The following is a 23,689-nucleotide window of genomic DNA, read 5'->3' on the forward strand; positions in this document are numbered from 1 at the left end:
GTATCATTGGGAAATAACAAATGCTGGAACAGAAAGTAAACATTTAAACCCTATTACACCTCAATTAAGTTAGAATGAACTATTAGCAAAAACCTCGCATTCTTAAGATTGCCTTTAAAATGGCAGCCATTTGCTAAGGTTTTAAGATTTGCTTCAAGTATATTAGAAATGTGCTGAAAATAAAACTATTAATCATCTGACAAATTTAGCCGCATACTGTGTTGCTGGCACTGAGAGATTTAGAGGTTTAAACAAAAAACAAAGTGCCTGCCATCCAAGAACTTATATTGTTTTCTGATCTTTAAAAATCACCGTGTTGGTGGTGTTTTGGTTTGTGTGCTTCAGTTCAGTCAGTTCAGTTCAGTCGCTCAGTCGTGTCCGACTCTTTGTGACCCTGTGAACTGCAGCACACCCGGTCTCCCTGTCCATCACCAACTCCCAGAGTTTACCCAAACTCAGGTCCATTGAGTCGGTAATGCCATCCAACCGTCTCATCCTCTGTCGTCCCCTTCTCCTCCTGCCTTGTCTTAGTTGTGTCTCACTCTTGCGACCCTTTGGACTGCAGCCCTCCAGGCTCCTCTGTCCATGAGATTTTTCTAGCAGGAAAACTGGAGTGGGTTGCCATTTCCCTCTCCAAGAGATGTTCCCAACCCAGGAATCGAATCGGCATCTCCCGTGTCTCCTGCATTACAGCCGGTGTCTTTACCCACTGAGCCATTTGGGATGTTGGGAGTTTAAAAATACTAGCTGATGTTAATATTTTAGCATTATCTCATAAATCCATGGTATTTCATTATTCTTGAAACTAAATTTTAGTGGCCTTCTAAGGTATTAACCTTATTTATGTGCGACATTTTCTAAAGTAGTTCTTGAAATTCACTTTCTAATACATGGTTAATCTGTATTCTATTTGGTGGTCATTGGTAAGTTGTTATAACTGGGAGTAAAGTCCAGTATTTGAGAGGTGGAGCTTCTTGTTCTTGCCTTGTTTTAATCCCAGAAATACTAGAAACTGTGTGACCTTGAACTAGTTCCTTAACCTCCCTAAGCCAGTTTTTCTCATTTGTAAGAGGTGGGGAGTGGGGCATAGTGCATTCATAGTACCAACTACATAACATTGATTGAAAATTAAATGATTTATGAATTGATAAAGCCTCCAATAAATCTGTCTAGGTTGGTCATAACTTTCCTTCCAAAGAGTAAGTGTCTTTTAATTTCATGGCTTCAGTCACCATCTGCAGTGATTTTGGAACCCCCCAAAATAAAGTCGATCACCTAGATGGCATATTAAAAAGCAGAGACATTACTTTGTCAATAGAGGTCCGTCTAGTCAAGGCTATGGTTTTTCCAGTAGTCATGTATGGATGTGAGAGTTGGACTATAAAGAAAGCTGAGCACCAAAGAATTGATACTTTTGAATTATGGTGTTGGAAAAGACTCTTGAGAGTCCCTTGGACTGCAAGGAGATCCAACCAGTCCATCCTAAAGGAGATAAGGCTTGGGTGTTCATTGGAAGGACTGATGTTGAAGCTGAAACACCAATACTTTGGCCACCTGATGCGAAAAGCTGACTCATTGGAAAAGACCCTGATGCTGGGAAGGATTGAGGGCAGGGAGAGAAGGGGACGACAGGATGAGATGGCTGGATGGCATCACCGACTCAGTGAACATGGGTTTGGGTAAACCCTGAGAATTGGTAATAGACAGGGAGGCCTGGTGTGCTGCTGTTCATGGGGTCACGAAGAGTCGGACATGACTGAGCAACTGAACTGAACCAATAAATCTGAGCTGCTCTGTGCCAGTGATATTCATTATATAAATTGTTTTTAGTGTTTTTTTCAGAGAAGTACTAATGAACGTCAAAAAGAAAAATTCATTCATAATCCCACTCTTTGTTTAGATTTGTTAAAGTAGGAAGTAGCAGTCCACATTTTCCACCTTTTCATCTCACTGCAGCCAACTCCCACCAGTGAAATTACTATTAATAATCGAATATATTCTTCCCAGATTTCCCCAGTGCTTATATATTGACATAAAAGCTGGGCAACTTTGAACAAAATGGGGCTAGAAAATGGGTAGCTTTCCTCAGCAATCAGTGCAAAGAAATAGAGGGAAACAATAGAATGGGAAAGTCTAGAGATCTCTTCAAGAAAATTAGAGATACCAAGGGAACATTTCATGCATAGATGGGCACAATAAAGGACAGAAACAGTATGGACCTCACAGAAGCAGAGGATATTAAGAGGTGGCAAGATTACACAGAAGAACTACACAAAAAAGATCTTCACGACCCAGGTAATCACGATGGTGTGATCACCAACCTAGAGCCAGACATCCTGGAATGTGAAGTCAAGTGGGCCTTAGGAAGCATCACTACAAACAAAGCTAGTGAGGTGATGGAATTCCAGTTGAGCTATTTCAAATCCTAAAAGATGACGCTGTGAAAGTGCTGCACTCAGTATGCCAGCAAATTTGGAAAACTCAGAAGTGGCCACAGGACTGGAAAAGGTCAGCTTTCATTCCAATCCCAAAGAAAGGCAATGCCAAAGAATGCTCAAACTACCATCTCACACACTAGTAAAGTAATGCTCAAAATTCTCCAAGCCAGGCTTCAATAGTACGTGAACCATGAACTTCCAGATGTTCAAGCTGGATTTAGAAAAGGCAGAGGAACCAGAGATCAAATTGCCAACATCCATTGGATCATTGAAAAAGCAAGAGAGATCCAGAAAAACATCTTGTTTCTGCTTTATTGACTGTGCCAAAACCTTAGACTGTGTGGATCACAATAAACTGTGGAAAATTCTAGAAGAGATGGGAATTCTAGACCACCTGACTTGCCTCCTGTGAAACCTGTATGCAAGTCAAAAAGCAACAGTTAGAACTGGAAATGGAACAACAGACTGGTTCCAAACTGGGAAAGGAGTATGTCAAGGCTGTATATTGTTACCCTGCTTATTTAAGTCTTATGCAGAGTACATCATGAGAAATGCAGGGCTAGATGAAGCACAAACAAATCAATATTGCCAGGAGAAATATCAGTAACCTCAGATATGCAGATGGCACCACCCTTATGGCAGAAAAGCAAAGAAGAACTAAGAGCCTCTTGATGAAAGTAAAATAGGAGAGTGAAAAAATTGGTTTAAAACTCGACATTCAGAAAACTAAGATCATGTCATCTGGTCCCATCATTTCATGACAAATAGATAGGGAAACAGTGGAAATCATGACAGACTTTATTGGGCTCCAAAATCACTGCAGATGGTGACTGCAGCCATGAAATTAAAAGACAGTCTTGGAAGAAAAGCTATGACCAACCTAGACAGCATATTAAAAAGCAGAGACTACTTTGCCAAAGGTCCGTCTTATCAAAGCTATGGTTTTCCCAGTAGACATGTATGGATGTGAGAGTTGGACTATAAAGAAAGCTGAGAGCCAAAGAATTGATGCTTTTGAACTGAGGTGTTGGAGAAGACTCTTGAGAGTCCCTTGGACAGCAAGGAGATCGAACCAGCCCATCCTAAAGGAAGTCAGTCCTGAATATTCATTGGAAGGACTGATGCTAAAGCTGAAACTCCAATACTTGGCCACCTGATGCAAAGAACTGACTCATTGGAAAAGACCCTGATGCTGGGAAAGATTGAAGGCAGGAGGAGAACAGACGACAGAGGATGAGATGGTTGGAAGGTATCACTGACTCAATGGACATGAGTTTGAGTAAACTTCCAGGAGTTGGTGATGGATAGGGAGTCCTGGCATGTTGCAGTCCATGGGGTCGAAAAGAGTTGGACATGACTGAGCGAATGAACTGAGCTGATTGAGTTTACCTGAAGGATGGATTATAAGTGCTATATCCTAAATGGTGAGAGTAATACTGAAGCAACAAATAACAAGTAGATGCAGGGAATTCTGGCTGTATATTTAGGCTGTGAGGGAAGAAGAAAGTTTCTGCTAGTTTTAGTTCTATGTCCAAGAAGGAAATACAACCTCATTTAGAGTCTACCACATTGATAGATTCTCAAAGCTAGTTACGATTGGCAATGTACATTGTTGCTTAGCTTGCAGTTTTAAAACATCGTACACACCCATACCCTGTGGCATTATGCCTCTACTGTCACTCTTGACAGTTACACTGCCCCACTTTCTTCACATGACTCTAGATCATCCTGCAAGACGCGCCTCCTCCAGAGGTCAATGTCCCAGCTATTTGCTTCCAAAAGAGCCTGAGCATACCTATCTTATAAAATTGCTGTTTGTGGTTCTTTTTCACATTTTGACTATAGCTTTCTAGGGGAATGACTGTAATTTAATCACTTTTGTATTCTTAGCATCTAACATGGTAACTGGCATAAATTAAGATCAGTATGGCTCAGTGGTAAAGAATCTGCCTGCCAATACAGGATACACAGGTTCAGTCCCTGTTTGGGAAGATCCCCTGGAAGAGGAAATGGTAACGTACACCAGTATTCTTGCCTGGAAAATCCCATGGACAGAAGAGCCTGATGGGCTCCAGTCCATGAGGCTTCAGATAATCGGGTACCACTGAGTGACTAAGCACACACACAGCCAGCTATTGGGGACATTAGCCACTTTTTAAAATCTAGTATGAACTCCAAATCGGGAATAGTGAAGTTAATTCAGTTGTAAAATTAACCTCATTTGGATTTTGTTCCAATGTAGAGTGGAGAGTAAATAAATTTGTCCCTTAGAAGAATTCTGTTTACTAGGTTTGAAAGAAAAATAAAATCCTTAACCTTAGTATTCAAGTCTGTCTTCTCTCCCTACTTTCACAAATCCTCAGCAACTTTTCTTATACCTTTCTTCATAGAAAAAGTAGAGGTCATTAAGCATGAACCAGGTATCTCAGTTCCTTCTTTTGTCATTTTCACCTGCTTTCTTCTGACTTTACATGAAGCAGTAACTCCCTTCCTTGTAATAGTAGTCCTTTCATCTGTGTTCTTAATTCCATTCCTTGTTACTTCTCGATAGCTTCAACCAACACTGTCCATTCTCTCTCCTCTCCCCTGCCTTGCCTTCTCCATGGGCTTCTTCCTTGCATGCTGTGTGTGTGTCCAGTTCTCTCTTTTTTTTCTTGCCCGGTTCTTTCATCCTTACTGCCCTTTGCCTTCCCTTCCCTTGCAGTGGCTACTTTCACCCTTTATTCCTTTCAGACCTGAACTTGATGAAGTAGACTCCTCCGTCAACTTCTAATCATGCCTTAACCCACTGAAGGTCTCACTTTCTTCTTTACTCTCCATGTCAACAATTTCATACTCCCTACTTAATAGCAGACATCCTAATAACCACATACCACAGACGTGATCCCTTTGTGGCTTTTGTTACTCTGATGACTCCCTTTTTAAAAAATTTTTATTTTTAATTGAAGGATAATTGCTTTACAGAATTTTGTTGGTTTCTTCCAGACATCAACATGAATCAGCCATAGGTATACATATGTCCCCTCCGCCCCCCCAATCTTCGTCCCCATCCCACCTCTCTAGGTTGTTACAGAGTACCTGTTTGAGTTCCCTGAGTCATACAGCAAGTTCCCGTTGGCTATCTATTTCACATACGGTAATGTAAGTTTCCATGTTCCTCTCTCCATACCTCCCACCCTCTCCTTTCTCCCTCCCCCACCCACCATGTCCATAAATCTGTTCTCTATATCTGTGTCTCCACTGCTGTTCTGCAAATAATTTCATCAGTATCAGCTTTCTAGATTCCATATATATACATTAGTATACAACATTTATCTTTATTTTTCTGACTTCACTCTGTATAACAGGCTCTAGGTTCCTTCCATCTCATTAGAACTGACTCAGATTGTTCCTTTTTATAGCTGAGTAACATTCCATTGTATATATCCATTCATCTGTTGATGGACATCTAGCTTGCTACCATGTTCTAGCTGTTGTAAACAGTGTAAATATTTTGAAATTTCCTGCTTTCTTGATTTCTCCAACATTTCCTCTTGAATCTTACTTCACTTCCCTATCACCTTGAAGTTTCTTTCCCTAAGGAATCCCATATCCTTCAGTCCAGTTCAGTTCAGTCACTCAGTCGTGTCTGACTCTTTGCGACCCCATGAATTGCATCACGCCAGGCCTCCCTGTCCATCACCAGCTCCCAGAGTTCACTCAAACTCACGTCCATCGAGTCGGTGATGCCATCCAGCCATCTCATCCTCTGTCGTCCCCTTCTCCTCCTGCCCCCAGTTCCTCCCAGCATCGGAGTTTTTTCCAATGAGTCAACTCTTTGCCTGAGGTGGCCAAAGTACTGGAGTTTCAGCTTTAGCATCATTCCTTCCAAAGAACACCCAGGGCTGATCTCCTTCAGAATGGACTGGTTGGATCTCCTTGCCTGGTGTCAATTGCTCTCTCTGTGCCTAGGAGTTGTAGGTACTATATTTCTACTTGTGAACTTCTGATCAAAATCCTCAAAATGCTGGACCTCTTCAATTTTATATCCTACGTAAAACTTTTCAAACTAGATTTATTATCTTCCCCATGATGCATCCAGTTACTTCTAAAACCTGGGACATGGTAAAAAAGACCATTCACCATGAAGGTTTGAAACCACAGCATCATCCTTGATAACTTTTTTGTGTATAATAAGTCAGAATACTTGTCTCTGTTACCCAAATATTATCTTGATTTAATCTCATTTTATCCATCCTTTTTGCTACTGTCTTGATTGTAATCATCTTTATCCCTTCCCTGAATTATTTCAGTATCTTTCCATTGGTTTCTTGCCATTCCTATTTCTAACCAGCCTGCCACCCAACAGTCCATCCATTACTCTGCAGCAGGATTGAGCAAGTAGAAATAGGATCATACTCTTCTATGAACCTTTAGTGATTTTCCAGTTTTTTGTTTGTTTGTTTGTTTTTATGAAATGAAAATCCTTATTTCTAGGAATGGCAGTAGGACTGAACCTTCAAAATGTGATTCCTGCCTACCTTTTGGGTCTTCTGTTTCTTCCTTCCATGGAAGAGTAAACTGATATATTAAAACACTAAAGAAAAACTGTTAAAGCAAAGCATTGATTTATCTTTTGTGGTAAACTAACAAACTCTTTAGGTAATTAAGGAATTCTTTTAGTTGGATTCAACTTTGTACATAAGGTATTTTGGGAGACTATATCCTGAAAATATTCTTCTTAGGTAGCCCTTTGGATGAATTATTTCTTGAAATAACAATATAATTCTGTGTAGCAGAAGTATGTAAGTGTTGGCTTCATGTAGCATTTCTATTTAATATGATGCATTCATTTTTAATATATAGGTCATATAGCTTTTAGAATATAGCTATCTCCTAAGCTTCTTGACAACAAATTTGAGTATTTAGCTCCATAATAGAAAATAAATCTTTACTTTAAAATAAGTGCCTTTTTATGACAAATACTAGTTCTTTACAGATACATGGGAGACAATAAGGAAATGAGACAGATCTTTTTAAGACCTTGTTGGAATCATTGGATGCGAAATGCTGCTTAACTAGTTACATGGTTTTCTATGATACAAATTTACTATTCTACTCTTAAGGAAAACGCTTTGTGGAATCCAATTCATGCCATTTTTTATGAAAAGCTGTAAAAACTTTGGTAAAACTTTAGCACAAAGCAGGAGATTTAAGGCAAATCAACCTCAATTAATGTGCCTTTCTTTTAAAAAGAATTGAATATATAGAATGAAAACCTGCACTTTCAAAAAGGGTTAAAAATTCTTATTTTCCTTTCTAGGGATCAGCTATAGCCAACTCAGAACTGTTTTAACCAGTATTTCTATTAAATGATAATTAGGGGTGTTAATGGGGTTTCCCAGGTGGCTCAAGCAGTAAAGAATCCGCCTGCCAGTGCAGGAGATGCAGGAAACAGAGGTTCAATCCCTGCATCGGGAAGATCCCCTGGAAAAGGAAATGGCAGCACACTCCAGTATGCTTGCCTGGGAAATGCTATGGACAGAGGAGTCTGGCAGGCTAAAGTCCATGGGGTCGCAAAGAGTTGGACTCAACTTAGTGACTGAATACATACACCGCGGGTGTTAGTATGCTGGTATAATGATTTTTTAAATGTCTGGGTGTTTATTTTCTTTTGAGTTTATTTTACTCATCCTATCTACCAGATGAGAAGCTCTCCAAGAGCGGATAATGTATCTTGTGCACTTTTGGATCCTTGATACCTGACATGGAGAGCACGCAGGAAATGCTTCATTTATGAATAAACCCATCCAGTGTTAATTTTAATTTTATTCCAGAATTACTCAATTAACATAATGGTTCAAAATCTCACAGGAAAAAAAGAATTGAAAAACTTAGTAACTAAATTTTCAGATGAAGCAAGCTGTGGAATTTAAGTTTTACAAATTCTCTGGCTTCCCCTTTTAGCATTTAATAGATCACCCTAAATTTTTAAATCACTTTAAGTTATAAACTAAAATTAAAAAAAAAAAAACTATTATGTGAGTTTTGGGGTTGAGATTCTTTTTAAACATTTTTTTTTTTTTCAATTTTAGGAAAGAGAAAAAATATGTGGACAGATGCTGGAAAGATGTTACTGTTGGGGACTTTATTCACCTTTCCTGTAATGAGGTCATTCCTGCAGATATGGTTTTACTCTTTTCCACTGATCCAGATGGAATCTGTCACATTGAGACTTCTGGTCTTGATGGAGAGAGCAATTTAAAACAGAAGCAGGTGGTTCGGAGATATGCAGAGCAGGTAAAAAAATGTGTTCTCCATTGGTGATATTAACATTTTCTTTTCAGAAGATGACTGAGCTCATTTTCACATGTACAGATAAAGAGATGTTTCAAATATATTTCTACCTTTACAAAATAGAAGTCTCAAGGGCTTAATGTAATTCCAGATATCAGTAGAAGTGTGCCATATTTCATAGATAATAGGATATAATGACTTCGGAGTTCAGACATTTCATTCTGACAATCACATTTCTGGGAATTGAATTTACGAAACCTAACAGTTTTGGAAAATTCTTTTGTAATAGAAATGATCAACTTCTGTTTTTCTTAAGCTTCTATTTGTATGTTGTTTTATTGAAGCTGGAGATATCATTTGGTTATTGTTCCTAAAATCTGGTAATTACTTATGTATCAAGGCCTTTTAAGACTTTCATAACTTCTCATGCCACAGAGCTCTGACTCTTCACATACTGTGGAGAGGGAAATAAGAACTTTGAATTTATATTAACACAAGTTTGAGTAACATTCAAACAGTTCTGTCATTTAATTACTGTGTGGTTTTGGGGAGGTCACTTAAACACTTTATGCCTCAGTTTATTAAAGTGGAAATGATGACACCTCCCTCATAGCCTGTTGTATGACAAAATGAAGAAATATATATATAAAAACATCATGCAAAGTGCCTATCAGTCTTTCTTTCCTTTCTCTGGAAGCACTTAAAATGAGGTATTTTAAAATGTAACTTTTTTTTTTTTACTTGAACTACTATTAAGTCACGTTTCTTACAAACCAAAAATATTGTAACCTCATTATATCCTTTGGTAAATTTGATCTTGTCACATTAAGTCCATCTTTCTACCTATAGATTAATTTAGATCCTCTGATTGTTATGCCTCTCAACTTCCTGTCATTGTCACATTTGTAAGCATTTTCACACTTAAAACATTGGTAAAAATCCTCTACCACTTGGAAATTACATACCACTAAATACCTACTTTGAGGGGTGATACCAGTTGATTAATCAGCATACTTTACATTCAGTTAAGGGTAAGCTCTCCAGACTCTTATGGCCTCAATTATAATCCTGACTCTAAAAACCTTCTTGTTTTGAAACCTTTAGCAAATTATTGGTCCTCTTTGTGTGTATCTTTCCTCATCTGTTAATTAGGCCTAATTATAGTATCTAGTGAAGAAGAAAATAGTTAAGATGTTTAAAGGGCATAATATAGATTCTAACTCATTAGAAGAACTCAGTAAATATCAATTATTAGCAAGCCAAATCACACGATCATATGACTCATTTTTCAAATGTTTGCTGATACACATATCAATACTTTGAGATGTATCAGTAGCATTTATCTTATCCAAAAAACCATATAAAAAAAGGAAAGGATATAAGATTGATGTGGCTTGTTCTTAGTGAATCCATGCATTATACAAGCCATGCCTATTTTCTGTAAGACACTGTTTATTCACTTGTTGGTTTCATAAAGCATTTTAAAATTATTTTTTGACCTATTACAGAATTTTGTGAGATCTATCTAGATTTAATTTTTTAAATAAAATTTGCTGAGATTAAATGCATGCATGCTCAGAGTACTTATATACAGTATGCATGCATGCTAAGTCACTTCAGTTGTGTCTGACTCTTTGTGACCCTATGGACTGTAGCCCGCCAGATTCTTCTGTCCATGGGGTTCTGCATGCAAGAATACTGGAGTGGGTTGCCATGCCCTCCTCCAGGGGATCTTCCCGAACACAGAGATTGAACCTGTACCTCTTATGTTTCCTACATTAGCAGGTGGGTTCTTTACCACTAGTGCCACCTGGGAAGCCTATATTACATGCATATGTGTGTGTGTGTGTATGTGTGTGTGTGTGTATATAGATATACACTTAATCTCAGAAACTACCTATATGTGTAAAGAACAATAAGAAAAGTATTTTCAGCTTTTCAGTGTCTTTCGGATAAAAGAGTGTGTTTTGTAGGAGAAGCTCCCTCCTGCAGGGAGTCCTGCATGAATTTCGGTGTACAGTTCAGCCATTCTTATCACCTGAAGATATTTATTAATGCTCTAGGACCATTCTCATCTTATCTATTCATTCATAATTATGTGTGTACTTTCCTTCATTTGGGCAATTTTTGACATATATTTTGTGACATGAATACCTTTTATCTTAGTGAAAGGATAAACACTTAAATCTCAAGATTTAACCTTTAATTTTTGTGTGGTAATTTTTGAAATATATATATTTTTAGGACTCTGAAGTTGATCCTGAGAAATTCTCCAGTAGGATAGAATGTGAAAGTCCAAACAATGACCTCAACAGATTCCGAGGCTTCCTGTGAGTGATACAAGACTTTTCCTTTGTGGGTGTGAGTGGAATTGTATGTTGCAGTTATATTTAACTAAAAAAAAAAACAAAACTTTTGTGTACTTATACCCAAGTTAAATCACTAAGGGCTGTAAGTTAAGCTACCTATAAATTTGGCTTATTTTAATTATTTGATAAATATTTACCTATGTATATTTTTAAAACAACAACAAAATCTTGTTCTTAAAATAACCCTAGAATCTCTTTCAGTGATATATGAATGATTTACATGAGCTCCATGTTAAGCCCAAGACATCTTAGTTATTTGGAAGAAAGTGTTTGGACAGACATAGCAGCTTAAGTGACATAACAGGATGGTGTCCTTCTGTCGTATTAGAGTAGGTGGGCAACTCAGTTGGTAAAAGTTAGCCAATGACTTTGAAACACATTTAAGAAAAACTATGGGAATCCACAACAGCATCCATCTGGAGGCTTCCTATGGCATCTGTATCCCTTTCCAATGGAAGGTAGAATTTAGGGTCTTAACCTGATTTCTGGCTTGCTTCTGCCATTTAAGTGCTTTATTTTTGATCCAAGTTACCGACTGTGGACCCCGGCTGATCCAGGGTGTTCGAAGCAGGGACGGCGTCGGCAAGTATCAGGATACAATAGCTTCAATTAGGTATTAATTAGAGATGTAAAGAGTAATAGAATGAGGATAGCTCAGTAGGAAAATTCAGTGGAGAAAAGAGGCTGAGTAGCTTGGTTTACGCGGGAGACCAATAAAACTTCAAGACAAGAAGTTTGCACCACTTACGAAGGCCGCAGGCGTCCTTCCGTTCTCCCGAAGGAGAGGAGACATTGAGGCCTCCCCGGTCGGATCTTAGAAGCCCAGGCATAATTAGTAAGCATGGCAGGTTCCTCACTCCAGATGGAGACTCAGCCAGAGTGAGAGAGAGAGCGACATGGGGAGACCAGTATTTCGAGAAACTGATCCCAATTCTTTATTTTCCATGGTCTACTTTTATACACTGAGATGTTATGCAAAAGTCACAGGGGGTCAGCAGTCCTGACTTTTATCAAAGTCAGGTGCTTCATACAAATGTATACAGAGGTCTTAGGGGTGTTACATCATCTTCTGGCCAGGGGGCCTGCTGACAATTTATGACCCTCTCCTTTTGACAACAGTCAGTCAACCAGGACACTTATTTCTCCAGGGGTGATTATTCTTAAAACAGACGCCACTCAAATAAAGTTACATTCCTATAGGGTGAGGGTGTAGTGGGTTTTAGTTAAGGAAAGAATTTACTTAGCCTAAGGTCTAATGTGATTAATATCTAAGGTTAATACTTATTTCTTCTATATATTCATTAATGTGTGTAAGGGCAGGGGATGTGGAGACTTAGCAACAAACATTGGCTCAACAAATGAAAAACCCTTCACCAATACAATTTCTAATCAGCCCATTATACTAATAGTTTTCTAACTTTTCTAAGGAACCTGTTTTTAGAAGGCGTAAAGCATCTCGTGCCTCTCACGGTTGGGAGGCTGTGAGCAATCACATGTGGCCGGACAAGCCTGTCAGGCAGGCTAGAGAACCTTCAGAGTAGTTTGTAGGTTGAAACACTCCTATCACGCCCAGGAATTATTATTAACTGGAGCTCTAGGTTAACTCCTTCTCCGAAAGAGGTGGTGGGGGACAACCCCCTGTAAAGTCAGAGGTGTAGGTGAGAGCACAAAGTAGTAAAGTAGGCAGGCTCTGGTTATGGGGGTAGATGCTCGAGGATTTCCAGGGGGACTCCTGAGGCTTGATCCCACCTTTGCGTATGTCGAGCCTCCTTCCTCATGAGCTTTGCCACGGGCGAAGTACCTCACTCTGGCCCCCAACCACCGACTCTTTTTATCCTTCCTAATGTTTAAGAGAAGTCAGTTAGACCTACTTCATAGTGATGATCTTATAAGAAGATGGCAGAGAAAAAAAAAAGTTCCTAAATCATCTTTTGACACCAGAATCATCCTGATACCAAAAGAATACAGAAACATTTAAAGGAAGGTGTATAGCCCTCGTGATCATAGATGCAAAAAATTTACACAGATTAATAGCAAAGCAAACCCAACAATATATAAAGAGGAAAGTAATAATGACTCAGTAGGACTTACACCAAAAATGCAGTGTTGGTTAACATTAGAGGATCAAACAATGTAATTTATAATATTAGCAAACTGTAATTAACAAATGGAAAAGAAAAACCAGGTGAGAATCTCCTGGACATAGAAAAACTTTGACAAAATCTAACTTCCATTTTTGCAAACTGAAAATATAAGGAAATTTTCTCTTATTGACGGGCATCTATAAACACCACACAGCTAGCATCATGCTTAGTGTGTTGTGTGCTGAGTTGCTCAGTCGTGCCCGACTGTTTCTGAAGCCATGGACTGTAACCTGCCAGGCTCCTCTATCCATGGGAATTCTCCAGGCAAGAATACTGGAGTGGTGAATAGTGAAGGACTAAACATCTTTCCCCTAAGATCAAGAACAAGACATGAATATTATCTCTTACCACTTTTATTCAAGGAGCTCCTAGCTAATGTAAAGAAAACGAAATAAAAGCAGTAAGTGATAAAGCAGTAAAACTGTCTTTTATTCATTGATGAGATGATGGTCTTTGTAGAAAACGTGATGAAATCTATTAAAAAGCAACTGGAATTAATAGTTTAGCAGTGTTGTAGGAAATAAGATCAATATAAAAATATTAATGTATTTATGTACATACCAAAGAACATTCAGATATCAAAACTTTTTAAAAAATCAATTTACAATAGCATCAGAAAAAATACTTAAGAATAAACCAGACAAAAGATATGAAAGACCTACATATTGAAAATCACTGAACATGGTTGAGATAAACTAAAGATGTAACTAAATGGAGAGATATTTGTTGTTCATGCATTAAAACTCAGTGTTGTCAGTTTTTCTCCCAAAATTGATCTGTAGATTCAGTGTAATCCCAATTGAAATTCCAACAAAGTTTTTTATTTTTGAAAGTGAAAGCTGCTCAGTCATGTCCAATTCTTTGCTACCCCATGGACTATATACTCCATGGAATTCTCCTGGCCAGAATACTGGAGTGGTAGCCATTCCCTTTTCCAGGGGATCTTCCCAACCCAGGGATCGAACCTAGGTCTCCCACATTGCAGGTGGATTCTTTACCAGCTGAGACACATGGGAAGCCTAAGAATTCTGGAGTGGATAGCCTATCCCTCTCCAGGGGGTCTCCCTGACTCGGGAATCAAACTGGGGTCTCCTGCATTGCAGGCAATTCTTTACCAACTGAGCTATCCAAGAAGCCCACCCCCATCCTTTTTTAAATTTCATTTTTGGAAACTGGCAAGTTTATTCTAAAAATTTATATGGAGATAGAATCATCTAACTAAAACAACTTTGAAAAAGAAGAACAGATGTGGAGGGCTAAGACCACCAAATTTTGTTTTTGACATAATGATAGACCAGTAGGTCAATGGAGTAGATTAGAGTCCAGAAATTGGTCCAGACATTTATGGGCAGCAGGATTTTTACAAAGATGAAAAAGCGGTTTAGTGGAGAAAGGTTAGTTGTTTCAACAAATGCTGCAACAATTACACATACATATTTAAAAAAATAAACTTCAACCCAGACCTCTCACCACCAAGATTAATCACCAAGATTAACTAAAAATGGATCCTGTACTTCAGTGTAAACCTGAAATTATAATACTCCTAGAAGGGAACATAGGGGAAATATTTGGTATCTTGTGTTAGTCAAAGATTTCTTAGATATAACTCCAAAAGTGCAGTTCATAAAAGGACAAAAATAATTAAATAACTTTGTCAGTATTAGAAACTTATTCTTTTCAAATGACACTGCTAAATGAATGAAAACGTAAGTTTTCATTCAAACTGGAAGAAAATAGCTTGCAGTGTGTATATCTCATGTAGGACTTGTGTTCAGAATATATGTCTTTATTATTAAATAAAATCTTTATTATTTGCTTATTGTTCAATAAGCAAATGAACAGTACAGTTTTTAAATGATCGAAAATATTGGACACTTCACCAAAGACAATACATGAACTTTAGATATCTGCGTGAAAAGATGCAAGTTAAAGCCTTAGGAGTGTAACTCCTCAATTAAAAGGACTGACTATACTAACTTTTCACAAGAATGTAGAGAAACTAGAATATGCATATACTGCTGGTAGGAATGGAAAAAGCACGATCACTTTAGAAAATAGTTTGGAAATTTCCTTAAAAAATTAAATACACACCTACTTTATGATCTGGTTATTCTACTCCTAAGTAGTTACTCAAGGGAAAACATTTATCCGTATACTAACGTGGACACTAATGTTCAGAGCTGCTTTATTTGTAATAGCCCCAAATATTCCATCAACTGGTAAATGGATAAACAAATGATAGAGCCATACAATGAATACGACTCTGCAGTGAAGAGGAATTCACTAGTGATATATGCAGCAACATGGATGCATCTCAAAATAATGTTGAGTGGAAGAAGCCAGACAAAAAAGAATATATACTATATGATTTGATTTATATAATTTCTCAAAAAAGAAAGCTAACTCATAGTGATAGCAAGCAGATAGTGGGTGCCTGGGAGAGGGAGAAGAGGAAGAAAAGATTACAGAAACACATAAGGAAACCTTAGGAAGCAATGGATTTGTTCATTTTCCTAATTGTAGTTATGTTTTCACAAAGGAAACATGTCAAAACATCAAATTTTGCACTTTAAATGTGTACAGTATATGTATTTACTGTATGATTCTTGTTATTCTTCAATAAGTTGTTTAAAATTTTAGAGAATTGTCAAAATGGAAGTTTAGAACATAATGGTAGCATCTTTAAGTAGCATCTGATACAGATGGATGTTGGTGCAGGGACAGGAAGCTATGCAGTGGGAAAAGGGAAAGGATTTAGTCCAGATAAAGAGATAATGCCAGACTTAAACCATCAAAAATAAGATACCAGGCAGACAACTAAATACAACTAAATACAGAGAATTACTGACGTTCTCGGTTGAGGAACCAATACAGGTTATAACACAGGGGCCTGAGACCACAGTGCCTTTGTGGAGTCCTAAGTGGTTTAAGTATGTTTGGAGGGTCGGTGAGCTATATAGAAGATCATAGAGAGGCGAGATGATGAAGGGGAGTTAGCAGATTCTCCTGCCATCAGAAACATGCTCGTAAGTTTAAGAAGAATCATTTCTAGTATTATTTTCTCAACTGCTGACTATTTATACATTTCCTGTTGTAATTGGAAGATTTAGAGGTTGTCATTTTTTATGACCTGTACTTCAACACCTGAGGTCTGGGTCAAAAAATACCTTAGAGTCCAGTTTGTACAGCCCCTCACTGGGAACGCTGACTCCCCGACAAGCTCAGACTAGATTCTGGCACAATTCTGGACAGAAAAGAACAGAACTTTAGTCTCTTTCTGTGTGGTCTGGAATATAGTACTCTGCACAGAATCTGAGTCAGAGCATGCATATTTAGTAGAGTCAGCCCAGGTGGATACAGTAATTTTTTGTGAAATAGTTTTTATCTGCTGAACTAGATCCTTACATTTTTCCTGCTGTGTGGCCTATTTTCTAAAATTAACAGAAATTGAGATGTTCAGGCTCACTCTCTATATTATTGATGGCTTCTATGATCATCTTACTCTCAGGAAGCACTGACTTTTCCCTATTTGTGCCCAAGTTGTATGCTGAATATCAGATTTCTATCATAATAACTATATTATTGTTATTATACTTAGACGTTTCTATATGAATCATCTCATGTTAAACCACAGAGGCCAAGACTATCTAAGTTTGTTTTTCTGTTCTCGGCATTCAGGTGGGTGTGCTGGGCATATGGTACATCTTGAATGGATGAAGGCTGTAATCAGACAGTCCATGTCTTGCACAGAATCTGAAGGTCCCATATCATACGTGCCAAATACACACTCATCGAGTGCAGGATGTTTAGAGTTTGGAGCCAGTACAATCAAAATAAAAGTTGGGCTTTAATGTAAAGGTGGTAAACTAGAGTGATGTAAGGGTGAAAAATGAGGATCCTCCAAAATTTTAATACACTAAGAAATTTTGTAACTGATGCTTTTGTATATTATATCTGTTCCTGTAAATGTTCTAGGAATAATAAATGCTATGTTGTTGTGGAGCCTAATCAAGCCTGGGATACATGCCTGAGAATGCTACATGGGAATGTAAATATTGGGATTAATTTCCTCATCTGTAAATCCAGGAAGTATTGATAGAATTAGGTTAAACCCAAGGACACTGCTGGTTCTGACTATGACCCCATGGGTCTCTCTTTGTGCATAAACCCATATATATGAAGGAATGTAAACACATACCTCTTAAAAGAAAATACTTTGCAAGTTAGAGGAGTAAAATGACAAAGCAGATTTGTCTATTTTCCTCATCATTTGAAGAGTAGGAAAGCTCTTCAAATTTCTCTTGAAGAGCTTTCTTTTTTCTTTTCCTTGCAAGATAGCATGGATAGCAGATATAATGACAATTTCCCTGTATATAAAGTGTAATGAACACCATGGGCCCTCACCCAGTTTTAGCTATTTTATACTTTGCCAACTTTGTTTCAATTATCCTCCCACTTCCTTCTCTATATGCCCCTACATCACATCATTTCACTGTAAATACTTCAGTATGAATATACAACAGAAAAAAGCTTTATAGAAAAATAGTCATAGCATCACTATAACATTTAAATAAATTAAGAACAATTTCTTGGTAGTATCTAATACCTGGTCTTTGTTTCAGTCAGTTCACTTGCTCAGTCGTGTCTGACTCTTTGTGACCCCATGAATTGCAGCACGCTAGGCAATGGCACCACACTGTAGTACTTTGCCTGGAAAATCCCATGGATGGAGGAGCCTGGTACGTTGCAGTCCATGCGGTCGCTAAGAGTCGGACACGACTGAGCGACTTCACTTTCACTTTTCACTTTCATGCATTGGAGAAGGAAATGGCAACCCACTCCAGTGTTCTTGCCTGGAGAATCCCAGGGATGGGGGAGCCTGGTGGCTGCCATCCCTGGGGTCACACAGAGTCGGACACGACTGAAGTGACTTAGCAGCAGCAGGCCTCCCTGTCCATCACCAACTTCCAGAGTTCACTCAGACTCATGTGCATCGAGTCGGTGATGCCATCCAGCCATCTCATCCTCTGTCATCCCCTTCTCCTCCTGCCCCCAGTCCCTCCCAGCATCAGGGTCTTTTCCAGTGAGTCAACTCTTCGCATGAGGTGGCCAAAGTATTGGAGTTTCAGCTTTAGCATCAGTCCTTCCAATGAACACACAGGACTGATCTCCTTTAGGATGGACTGGTTGGATCTCTTTGCAGTCCAAGGGACTCTAAAGAGTCTTCTCCAATACCACAGTTCAAAAGCATCAATTCTTTGGCACTCAGCTTTCTTCACAGTCCAACTCTCACATCCATACATGGCCACTGGAAAAACCATAGCCTTGACTAGACCAACCTTTGTTGGCAAAGTAATATCTCTTTGTTTAAATTTCTCCAATTATCTCAAAATTTTTTTATAGTTAATATAGTCTAACCAGGATCAAAACAAAGGTGTACATGTTGCATTTAGTTGATATGTCTCTAAATTTCCCCTCCCATTCCCTCTTCCACCACTTCTGCTCCCCTCCCCCCACCCCCCAAAATGACACTTGTTAAATAGACCAGATCATTTTGCCTGCAGAGGTTACCCCTGCAGATTTCATAGATTTGGCCAACTTCATCCTTGGGTGATGGTTAACATGTTTTTCTGGCCTTGTTTCCTGAAAACTCTTCACAGACATTTAGAATCTGATGAAAGAAATACTGTCTAGAAAATGGCAGATGTATATGAATGTACATACATAGACGCACACAGGGAAATACTGTATACAGTTTCAAAGGCTTCACAGATCCCCTGATGCCACAGACCTCTGTGTGATTCATTCTCATAGAAGCTTGATTAGATTCCCAGGGGGGTGAGCAGTTTCTGTCCCTAAACTTCTGGAGGCCTTGATGTCCTGTAGTTATGTTAAGATTGGTATTGTTAGCCTTACCCTTTCATTATAAAGTTCCCCACCAGCCTTCTACCTAATGATTTTAGTAGCCACTTACTATTATTGGCCAAGAATAATCCTTGATTTCACCAGGGCCGAGATAGTAAATTTCTAATTCCATTAAGAACTTTTCCCTCATCAGCTATTAAGTTACTCCCAAATACAGTTTCTACTACAGAAAATAGTTTTCTTATTTGGATTATCTTTTAGTTTTTGTAGTACTAATAGTTAGTAAACAATGAATGATAGAAAACAGTGTTAGAAACCAGTTGTGTCTTTTTTCCCAAAGTGGGAAATAACTAGATCAAGTACATCCAGATTTGAAACTTTTCCTGTGAACTGCTTAACTTTATACTCAATCAAGAAAACTCAAAATTCATAGTGTTTATTTTTCCATTCCCATTTTTGCTATTTAAAAATAAATCTATATGCTGTCTTTTTTATAGAGAACATTCCAACAAAGAACGCGTGGGTCTCAGTAAAGAGAATTTATTGCTTAGAGGATGCACCATTAGAAACACAGAGGCTGTCATGGGCATTGTGGTTTATGCAGGTTGGTTACCCTTCTGACTTTTGACCATCGTCTCCTCTGTGCTTTTCTGCAAGTTAACATTTTCCACTTATTCAAATGCAATCTCTAGCAGCAGAAAGGAAATTTTGTCTTGATAATCTTAATCATTGGTCTCTGTTTTTCTAAATGGATCACAAATGGAAACTAAATTTAACAAAGTGTATTACATAACTACTTTTCATTAAATTGTCTGCCAGAGAGACTTTAAAATACGATATTTGCTACTTGGCTTTAATTTCCACATTTTCTGAATATTTTGTTACCCATGTAGGCCATGAAACCAAAGCAATGCTGAACAACAGCGGACCAAGATACAAGCGCAGCAAATTAGAAAGAAGAGCAAATACAGATGTCCTCTGGTGTGTCCTACTTTTGGTCGTAATGTGTTTAACTGGTGCATTGGGTAGGTAGAATTTGATTATTTGCTGACATCTTTCCCTCAAGATATTCATTTTAAAGTATTATATTTTCAAAATGATATTTATGAATTTAAGTTTGACTCCAGTAAGTGGGGGTGGTTATTGGCCAATAATTATTTTCTTCACATCTTCATCTCAAAAGCATTAATATTGATTACATGTGGCCACAGTAATAAAGGGACCTGGGAAGAGATGTAAAGAGAGAGAGAGGCAGGAGAACATGTAGTCTTTTGAATTTGAATTTGTTTCTCAAATAGCTGGTGTTCGACCAAAATAAATACTGTCATCTCTCTCTCTTTAGAAATAAAGTTTTATATTTGCATAACATATACATAGCATCCTTTTGATGTCTGTGCATTTTTTGAAAGGTCATGGAATCTGGTTGAGCAGATATGAAAACATACCCTTTTTTAATATCCCTGAGCCAGATGGACATAGCTTATCACCAGTGTTGGCAGGTTTCTATATGTTTTGGACCATGATCATTTTGTTACAGGTAATTTCTATTGAGCTCATCATACAATTTAAAAATCTTTCCTACTTGTCTAGCTCTGTATGGCTTTTCATCCTTTCTTTTCTCCCTTTAACGTTTTTAAATTGTTTGGTTCTTCTTAGGTCTTGATTCCCATTTCTCTCTATGTTTCCATTGAAATTGTGAAGCTTGGACAGGTATATTTTATTCAAAGTGATGTGGATTTCTACAATGAGAAAATGGGTTCTACTGTTCAGTGCCGAGCCCTGAACATCACTGAGGATCTTGGACAGATTCAGTACCTCTTTTCTGATAAAACAGGAACCCTCACTGAGAATAAGATGGTTTTTCGAAGATGTAGTGTGGCAGGCTTTGATTACTGCCATGAAGAAAATGGTGAGTGTTGAGTTTCTGTGAAAATCACCCTTGAGGTTTGTCTTTTTTGCATCCACTTAACAGTTCGGTAATTCTGGCACAGAAGTTCGATATTTAATCATTGTGTACTTAATTCGTCCAGATGCTCATGGAGTTTCATTGTTGTCTCTTTAGAAGTTAGTAGGTCAAAAGTTAGTCGAGAGTTGGTGGGTTAAAGTCAAGGCTCTGCCTCCGTGATTTTTTTTTTTTTTTGACCATGGTTTCTCTGAAAGGAAAGGAAATTGCTAGCAATTGTAGAAGGTTTGGGGTTAGATATGGTGTCAGTGATACTGCATTATAGATATTTTTGAGAATCTCATGAAACTCTATGGACCATTTGTGTATTAGTCACTCAGTTGTGTCCAACTCTTTGTGACCCCATGGACTGTAGCCTGCCAGGCTCCTCTGTCCATGGGATTCTCCAGGCAAGAATACTGGAGTGGGTCGCCATTCCCTTCTTCCTATGGACCATATCCCTTTAAAAAAAATTTTTTTTAATAATTCCAAAGAGACGACAGTCTTCCCTTACCCCATCACTCAGCCCATAAGTAACCATTGGTCCCTGGCTAAGAATACCTATTTTAAGAAGAAATAAGATAAGTAGATAAGAGGAAGTAAATATATAAATTGCAAGTTTTCTTTTAAGAATTAAACTTCATTCATTTTATTATTTACAAAAGTAAATATACTCTTATAAAAATAATTCTGAGAAGTATCCAAAACAGATTAACCTAGAGGTGAACCACTGTTAATAATTTGAATATATAACCATCCATTTCTTTATGTATGTTCTTATATATGTGAAAATAAATGTTTGCACATTTCTTTTGTAAGTTAAGTAATAATATTATTTTGGAATTTGCTTTTTTTATTCCTCAATATCTCATGGGCTTTTTTCTAAGTCAGTTCATGAGTTAACATGAAATTTATAGTATCGCATTGTACGTGATCAAGCTTAGTTTGCTATTATAGCTGTGTGTGTGTGTGTGTGTGTGTGTGTGTAAGTCTATGCAGTTGTGTCTGACTCTTTGTGATCCCATGGACTGTAGCCCTCCAGGCTCCTCTGTCCATGGGATTCTCCAGGCAAGAGTACTCATGTGGGTTGCCATGCCCTCCTCCAGGGGATCTTCCCAACCCAAGGACTGAACCTGTGTCTTTTATGTCTCCTGCATTGGCAGGCAGGTGCACTCAGTTGGTAATGATCCACCTGCAATACAGAAAAAGGGTTCGATCCCTGGATTGGGAAGATCCCCTGGAGAAAGGAAAGGCTTCCCACTCCAATATTCTGGCCTGGAGAATTCCATGGACTGAATTATATCGTCCATGGGGTCACAAAGAGCTAGACGCAACTGAGCGATTTTCACTTTCTTTACCACTAGTGCCATCTGGGAAGCCCGTTATAATAGTACTTGCAATTAACATCACTTATTCATTCAACAAATATTTTGTGAGCTTCTAACATGTGACATGAGTTTCTGATGTAGCTTACAGTATAAGGCAAGAAGATAGACAAGATATAATGTTCAAAATAAAATTCATCATGCAATATCCATTTCTGTACACATATCTAAAGTTGGTTTTGCTAGATCCAGAAGTATGCACATATAGAATTTTTATAGATCCCACAAAATTTATCTCTAAAGCATTGTGCTAATTTACATTCTCATAACCCAGAAGAATAATATCTATTTTTCATACCCAACCATAATGGGATGAAGCTATTCTTTTTAATTTGTGAGTTTTGTAGATGCAGTTAGCGTTTCATTGTCTTAATTTTTCTATGATTAGCAATGAGATACTAACTTTTTATGTTTTTAGCCATTTGAATTTCCTTGACAAAATCTATTTTACACGTCTTCCTATTTTACGAATGAGTTTTTCTTATTCTTAGTGATCTGTAGGAGGATTTTATCTATTAAGGCAGGGTTGGTGTTCAGCTTGTATGTCCCTGTCTAGGTTGTCTCTGGCCAGTGTCCATTTTCATTTGTGCACTTGTATTGAACCTTTGTTCAATAATTTGAATTATTTGGAAAACAATAATTTGAATACCAATGCTGACATAATTCTTTTCTTCTACATGTGGCAAATACTTCTCTGGTTTGTTATTTATCACTGTATTAGTTTTCTATTGCCACATAACAAGTTACCACAAATTTGATGGCTTCAAATAACATATACTGTCTTATAGCTTCTGTGGGTCAGGAATATGGGTCCAGGTAGCTATGTCCTCCCTGAGTCTCTCACCAGGCTGAAATCTAGGGGTTGGCTGGGGCTGTGACCTTACCTGAGGTTCAGGGTCCTCTTCTTAGTTCCCCAGTTTTGGAATTGTCAGAGTCTTGAGGTTGTAGGACTGTGGCCCTTGCTTTCTTGCTGGCTGTCAACTTGGGTCTGTTCTGAGTTCATGGAGATAGCCCATCATTCCTTGCCCTTTGACCTCTCCACAGCATGGCAGTCGCTTCTTCAAGGCAACCAGCAGAACCTCTAGTTTTGAATCTCTCTGACCTCAGGGATGTTCTGACACCTCTTTGTACCTGATGTCATATCACTCTGACTGGACCACTAGTAACATTTTAGTGCTTTTCTTTTGAGTATTTTTTCCTGTAAACATTAATATATGTTTTTTAAACAAAGTGACATCACAGTGTGCTTTGACTTTTATAACCATTTGTC

The 23,689-nt window shown here is 38.1% G+C and overlaps 1 protein-coding gene across 8 annotated transcripts in view; it reads left to right on the forward strand.

Moving 5' to 3' along the window:
• Window positions 1-23,689, forward strand: part of ATP10D (ATPase phospholipid transporting 10D (putative)) — a 136,222-nt gene that overhangs the window by 45,632 nt on the left and 66,901 nt on the right. For 7 of the 8 annotated variants that reach the window (XM_024993336.2, XM_024993335.2, XM_024993337.2 and 4 more), the window contains 6 exons: window positions 8,513-8,717; window positions 10,959-11,044; window positions 19,590-19,696; window positions 19,986-20,117; window positions 20,502-20,629; window positions 20,749-21,001. In XM_024993336.2, coding sequence (XP_024849104.1) covers window positions 8,513-8,717; window positions 10,959-11,044; window positions 19,590-19,696; window positions 19,986-20,117; window positions 20,502-20,629; window positions 20,749-21,001 — 911 coding nt within the window. The remainder of the gene's footprint in view (window positions 1-8,512; window positions 8,718-10,958; window positions 11,045-19,589; window positions 19,697-19,985; window positions 20,118-20,501; window positions 20,630-20,748; window positions 21,002-23,689) is intronic. The other variant, XM_024993338.2, reaches the window with a different exon arrangement.

This window comes from Bos taurus, chromosome 6 (genome assembly GCF_002263795.3).
Source record: "Bos taurus isolate L1 Dominette 01449 registration number 42190680 breed Hereford chromosome 6, ARS-UCD2.0, whole genome shotgun sequence".
Taxonomy (NCBI): domain Eukaryota; kingdom Metazoa; phylum Chordata; class Mammalia; order Artiodactyla; family Bovidae; genus Bos; species Bos taurus.